General features: G+C 41.6%; 1 protein-coding gene across 1 annotated transcript in view; it reads left to right on the top strand.

Annotated features, from left to right (window-relative positions):
* STON2 (stonin 2) overlaps positions 1–7,424 on the top strand; it is a 171,563-nt gene that overhangs the window by 142,131 nt on the left and 22,008 nt on the right. The window contains exon 9 of the mRNA XM_019551141.1: positions 4,906–5,064. Coding sequence (XP_019406686.1) covers positions 4,906–5,064 — 159 coding nt within the window. The remainder of the gene's footprint in view (positions 1–4,905; positions 5,065–7,424) is intronic.

Below are 7,424 nucleotides of genomic sequence, written 5' to 3'. Positions count from 1 at the left end.
AGGTATCTGATTGCTGACTGGGAAAAGGCGAAGCGCTTGAGACTCCTTTCCCAGCTCTTCTGTCTTCCATGATAGCAACATTTCGTGCTCTGCCCGTAGCAGCAGCAGCTCTGGAGGCGGGGAAAGGAGGGAGACCTGGATTGTTTGGAGCGGGTTAGCTCTTTAGGGCATTGGTGTTTCTAGAATGGTAAAGCTGTTTTTTGGTGCTATATTTATTTCTTTCTCCCGGCCCCCCAGTAATCTGAGAAGATGATCAATCCAGTAAATGCATTCAGGCCGGGTATAAAATATCAGCTAAATCTTGAGTACAGAGTAGGATCCCATGAATAAATAAGAAAAACAAACATGAAGATGGTATGCCTGTATTTTCTCTTCTGTTGTAGAGCAAGTTTGTAAAGATCTAGGAGAAAAGGCCTTTGTTGTGAAGGATTTGCAAATACCTCTGTTGCAAAGCCCCAATAACACTTGATTTCTCTTCTGTGCAAAGCTGGGCAGCTGTCTTCATCTCTTGGTACAGGTCTATCCTGAGAAAAGTCTTGTTAGAAAATAAAACTCTGCAGTGTGTGATTCAGGTCACCCTGCCGGCTGGCGGGAGGTGAATGGTTCGGTTTTGTTTTCAGCTGAGAGGTGGCTTGTTGGTGATGGTTATTCAGTCAGTAATGTTGTCATTTAGAGTGCAGATCTGTATCTGGTAATAGGCCTGCACATTTTAACCTAATAATAATAAGGTGAACAAAACCAAGTTAAAGAATATAGCCAGTTCGTAAGCCAGACTTTTATTCTAAATTACTTCAAAAAAACCTCTTAATGCTTTAGTGTCATTAAATCGTCATCAGTCAGTTTTATTGCTCATTATGAGCCAAAGTGATGCATTTTCATTTTTGGCTTGCATGAATAAGCAAGGATTCTGTAGTAAGTTGTTATTATAGCCAGTTCATTTTAAAGGAGGTAGGATAGCTTGAAAACTAGTTGACTTGCAGTCAGATGTACAAAATCAATACAACAATGTATTTTTTCAGTTACAGGAATCTGAGGGGTTGTTTATAAGAGTAGCTGCATACAGGCTTTTTGGGGGGGGTATCCTTCTAAAACAAAGGAATTTAAGAAACATAATCTCAAAATGGGTTGCAGTACTTGAAATGACTTGGTGTGCATTCTTTGGATTCTGAAATATTTGAGCTCATATAGTACAGCAATTCATTTGAATATGGTGCAAGTGCAGAGGGAGAGAGAGAGGGTCAGTTTTTTCTATGCTCAGCAGGGGGAGCACTAGTTAACAAACGTTTTGTATAAATATGTGGTTATATAACCATGCACAAATAAGGAAATAAGAAAATTGTAAGTCTCATTAGATCAAGACAGACAAGCTCTATTCAGTGCTTGGAACAGGGCTTGCCAAACACCTGCAGATCTAATTTGGCTGTGATACATTCACTTGTAAAGGGTACATCAGTAATGAACCTAAGCTCTTCATAAGGCAAAGTACTTTATTCATTCAGAATGGGTGAAACCGTGATAATTTTAACTGGCGTCTTGTAAATTTCTGTAGAGTTTTTCTTTATTGTCTTTGATTTCCCTGAAGTGGGTGTGTGACTTCACAATCTAGAAGGTAATGTGTAATTATTCCTGTAGCAGTAGTAATAATGGAACTGCACTGGTGTGGCTGGTAGCTTTGGCAAACTGCCATGCAAAAAAGCCTTGGGGGGAAAAAAGTGTTAAATTCAGAGGAAAAAAGGGTTTGCAGTCATTTGGTCCTTTATAACCAGTTTTATACATACTAGTCAGCTTGGGCAGTTCAGTGTACTTAATAGCTAGAATTAAGCTTAATGTACATGCAAAGAAGAGGAGAGAGAGGGACAGATAGTCTTTACTGATGATATTTGAAATGGAGAGGGGAAGAACTGTGTGGGGAGGGAACTGATTCCATAAGTTTACATTTCCATTACTTTTTGACTGGAACTCTTTCTACTGAATTTTCATAGTCAAATAGCAAAACCTGGTTCAGGTCTGTTCAGTGATACTCCTCTCAAAATTGGCTTCAAAGTGAGCAAGCGGTATATGGAAGGAATGTTTTTATATTGCTTAAATCTGTGGGCTTAGTACGCCTAAACTGAAGTTTGAATAACATATAAGTATTATACTTGCTAATTTTTACATGCAGTGAGGGACACAAATTAAGCTTGCCTGCTATGCTTCTCTGTAAAGATTATATATTGAAGTTATTCTTTATATCCCGTTCTTTGGATTTGCATAGGCTAAATAGTATTGGAAAACAGCATCTTGTGATTTGTTTTAATTTCTCCCACAACTATTCAACAAATCATTGCTGCCTTTGGAGAGGACAGTTAAAGGGAATAGTGGCTTTCCCCTTATGTACAACATAAACAGCCCATACCATTCTTTCTGAATAACCTGCATATTGAAGAACACATGTACTAGGCAGCTTGTGATTAATACAGAAGGGAAAAATAATAGCTGACTCTTCAAAAAGAAACAAAAAACTTCTTATCATAAATGGATTGAACATGATAGAGCAGTGGTGTTAATATGCAACTTCTGTAATGATGTAATTAATACACCTAATATTTTAACTAATTTCTGAAGAACTTGCATTCTTTGATAAGACTAGCTGTTCATTTTAAATTGGACAACTTGGACCCCAGTCCTGCAAATGATTATGCACACATTTAACTTGAGGCATGTGGGTAGTCCCATGTTGCCACATACCTTTAGTGACCAGACCCAAACAGGGTAGTATTTTTGGTTTGTTTTAAATTACTACATCCTCAGTTATGAAATAAAAATATCAATGGCTCCTTTGCTCTGGAACTAGTTTATATGTATATACTATGTAGCTTGTTAGCTTTCAGCTTACAATTCAGTGTATTTGTTTTACACAGGAACCTTTGTTCTTGTGTTGTGTTTTTTTTTTTTTTTAAGAACAGTGGCTCTCAGCCAGGGTGCCATGATATCTTTTCAAGGGTGATGTGAGATCACATAACATTATTACTGTTAGTTGTGCAAACATGATTCACAAGATAAAACCACAGATTTCAAATAATAGGAATTTATAATATCCAAATATTCTGACCTGTTGTGGTCTTTCTGAGTTCTTTGCAATAGAAAAACAGCAGCAAGTCTTCTGTGGTACAGAACTGAGTGAAATATAGGAGTTGGCATTTTGCAAATGGTGCCTTAATTCTGAAAAGGTTGAGTGCCACTGTTAGAATTTTAATAACTTAATACTGGTCAACTAGGATCTCTTCTTAAGAAGACACTTCAGTAATTCAGGATGTAGGGAAAAGAGTTGGTTACTAATGGTCCCCTCTCTGGAAGTCCTTTTTCATAGATTCATAGATGCTAGGGTTGGAAGGGACCTGAACAGATCATTAAGTCCGACCCCCTGCCTAGGCAGGAAAGAGTGCTGGGGTCAGATGACCCCAGCCAGATGCCTATCCAGCCTTCTCTTAAAGACCCCCAAAGTAAGGGAAAGCACCACCTCCCTTGGAAGCCCATTCCAAACTTTGGCCACCCTCGCCGAGAAGAATTTTTTTTTTTCCTGATATCCAGCCTAAATCAGTTCTATGTCATTTTGTGACCATTGTTCCTCATTACCCCTGAAGGTGCCCTGGTGAACAGAACATCTCTGATCCCTTGCTGTGCCCCCCTAATGAATTTGTAGGTGGCCACAAGATCACCTCTCAGCCTCTTCTTGTGGAGGCTGAAGAGGTTCAGGCCCCTTAGTCTCCTTACAGGGCTTATCCTGTAAGCCCCTGACCATATGAGTGGCCCTCTTCTAGACCCTCTAGAGTCTTATCAACATCATTCTTGAAGTACTGCACCCATGTGTCCTATGTTGTTGCAAAAAACAAAAGTACCTAAACCTAAAATAACTTCACTTATTTTAAGTATATTTAGCATTCCTTAAAGGTTTGTAATCCCCAGAGTCTAGTACCTTGTCTTCATCTACGTAAGTATAGTTGATACAATAATAGTATGGTGCCTGTTATATAACTCTACCACTATGCATCAACCTTGAACCCCTGATAACATGAAGGAGCAAAGAGCTCCACTGCCTCTCGGGTTTTGACCTTTCTGATGGGACTACCAGGAAGGGTATTTGTTGGGATGACTTTTTGCACCATCTGCCAGGAAATATACTATGATCAACTGTTCATTTAACACAGGTCACTGAAGGCAGAGATGACTGAGTAACAGCTGTCCTAGCTGAATTTGAACTGGGGATCTAGAGAAGTCAGACTGTGCGTCCTATTTCCTGAGTTCTGAGCACTTTTTTTTTTTTCTTTGATAAAACTTAGTAATATGCACTAGTATTGTTATGCTGAAGCCTCCAAGTCAGCCCCAAGCTTAGCTTAGAGCGGTTACTTGAATCCATGCAAAATTCCATTAAAGACAGTGGGCTTGGAGAAGAGGTCTGTACAATATATAGCTCAGACCTATCAAGCTTTTATTGTAATATGTAATGTTAGTTTAATTAATGCATAGAAATTAAATCTTATTTATGTGATTTTAAGTAGGATTAATCAGCATGTATTACTTATGGCTGGCTGACTTAATTGACATGGAACTATGAAGTGGTAAACATGTCATAAAAATATCCATTTAACTTTTCTAATAATTTTATAAATCTCATTATGTTAAACATACACTGTGTGTGTTTATAATAAAAATGAATTGCAAAAATAGAAACCTGAAGCCCCTTCTGTATTTGAAATGGAAAAATTTGGGTATTCCCTAACTTATTGCTCTTTGATTTATCTCTTTCTTTTCTAGTATTATATTCTAGGTACTCAGTAGCACATTTTGCTTTCTAGAAAACATTGTGTCAGAGGGTGTGGTTTTTTTGTTTTTAAATGAAAATCTGTCCCATTGTTTTAATACTAGACTCTTCCTTTTTTCACTAAACAAGTACCACCCCCCCCCCTTTTTTTTTTTTTAAAGCCTAAACTGTATAGGTCTGTAATTGAAGATGTCATCAATGATGTCAGAGAAGTTTTTCTGGATGAAGGAGTGGATGACCAAGTCCTTGTGGAACTCAAAACAGTAAGTTTTTTGGTTTGTTGTAGAGTATTCATTGCTTGTAATACACTAACAATTTAGTAGTGCTTACTGTTTCTTTTATTATGAAGGTGAATTTTCATGATCCTAAGCACTGCATTCATCGCTAGATTTGAGCAAGAGTTGTAACTACAGATATCTTTTGTAAACAGATTCTCTGTAAACACCATTTATCTTAATGATGTGTTTTGCTTCAAACATAATACAAGTTGATATACAGCAGATGATGAATGTTTCATGTGTTAGCTGTATGCAGATTCAAAATATCTGCTGCACCTTCTTTTAAAGGGAAGCTTTATGCACCTACTCAAGAAATAAAGTTTTCCCTTGAAGGTAAAAAATATATATATATTTTTTTTTCTGTTTGGTAAGCCAAGAATTTTTATCATAAATTGCTCATCACTTGTAGGTCTTATCATTTTTGATTTGCAGAAATATTCCATTTTCTGACCTGGTGTATAATAAGCTTAATTGAACATGTGTTATGCCAAGGGTTTAGCAGGAATCGGTCTGAAATAGGGCATGGATCATATCCTAGGAATTGGAACTCCTGGGATGGAGGTTTTGGGTTGTGTCCTGCTCATTCTTCCCTGAAAAGGAAGACCACAAGTAGGGGTGCACTGATTTAGAGATTTTGGGGACAGCCAATTTTGTTTTTGTTTTTTAAGGAGGCATATCAACTGATCCGATTTTGGGTATGCAGCTCTTCAACTTGAAGAGCTGCATCCAGCTAGTACGTCTGGTGTGGTAGAGAGTGGGGGGCAGATCAAGGCCCCTGCAGTGAGGGAGGGAATGGAGCAGGCACTGACCAGCTGGGGTGGGGAGGGCTGCAGGACAGAGCTGCAGCCTGCTCATCTCAGTGGTGGGGGGTGCAGCCCCTGGATTTGTAAGTCGGGCTGCCTCTGTGGGCTGGGGCAGGCTCCCACTGCTATATGTGGCTTGTCTGCTCATCTGGTGGCTTCCACTGCTGCTCCTGCCACTTGTCTGGGAGGGCATGTGGGGGAGAGGAGGCATGTCCCTCAGCCCTGCTCCTGCCCTGCCCTGTGCAGATATGGGGGCACATGCCCCCCCCCCCCGCCCAATGCCCACCTGGAGCAGTGGCTGAAGTTGCCAAATTAGTACCAGAAGAGCCATGTGCAGTGGTAGGAGCTGCCCCTCCCTTCCTGTGCACACCTCCACCAAAATGAGCTGCACCCTGGCCCCAGCCCCAGCTGGGCAGCCCCAACCCCACATCTTTCCTTGCTGCAGGGGCCTTGATCAGTGCCCCCATGCCCTCCTCCCTCTTCTTCCCCCTTCCACCACACCAGACTTACCAGCTGCTGGCAGCTCTCCATACTGCTGGCTCTGCTCCTCACTGCCTATGTGCTTTGGCTGCACGTGCATACGGTCATTTATTGGACATATTATTGGCTGATCAGGCTGACTTCCAATATAAAGAAAACTTTCTGTATCTGTGCCAGTCCAATATTGGACTCATGTATCAATGCACTTCTAAAAACAAGGCAAGCTGTGGAGGAGAGAAGGAGAAGAAAACAGGGAATGGGGAAGGGTACAAACTAGACCTGTGCAAAGTGAATACTAGTTGCTTCGGATTTGGCTGATTATTGGGGTGGGGAGGGGACAGTGATTTGATTCATTGATTTGAATTGCTGTCCTGAATAGAATCAGCTGAATCTAATTTGGAGATTTAGCTGCTGCCAAATCAGCTGAATCACACAGGCCCCAGCTTCCAGCTGCTTGTGGGGGAGCCCTCACTTATTGGCTGCTGCCAGGCAGGGGGTAATCCCCGCTGCCCTTTGTGGGGTGGGGGGGCTCTTTCACAAGCCCCCAGAAGTGCTGAGACTGCTGCAGCAACCATAGAGCCTGAGAATTTCTGTTTTTCTGCTTGTTTTTTGGGGGCTAGGACAGTGGGCGGGCAAGGCAGCTGGGCAGGAGGTTGGCAGCCATGGAGGGGGCTTGTGGCAGAGCCCCCCATACAGCTTTTTTTAAAAACAACTGTGAGTAGGAGCTTTTTAAAAAAAAAAAAAAAATTTAAACAACCAGGAGCTGGTGCAGGAAGGGCAGCCATGGAGTGGGCAGGGGTTGGGGGAGTGCTCAGCGGGTCTGAGGGAGTAGGCAGGGGATGGAGTCCAGCGGGGGTCCCCCCTCTTCTCTCCCTTTCCCCAGCTTCTACTTACCAGCATGAAGTCTGGATCCAGCTCCATGCTGCAGGTAGCAGGGACGGCCCAAATTGCCAAAGCTCTCCAAAACGGGGGAAAAACTGGACTCAAATGAGTCCAGCCAGGTAGGCATCAAGCCTCTTCTTAAAGACCCCCAGGGTAGGAGTCAGCACCACTTCCCTAGGA

Source organism: Crocodylus porosus, unplaced genomic scaffold, assembly GCF_001723895.1.
Source record: "Crocodylus porosus isolate Cpor-Errol unplaced genomic scaffold, CroPor_comp1, whole genome shotgun sequence".
NCBI lineage: Eukaryota > Metazoa > Chordata > Crocodylia > Crocodylidae > Crocodylus > Crocodylus porosus.
This window is presented reverse-complemented; position numbering and strand designations above follow the sequence as displayed.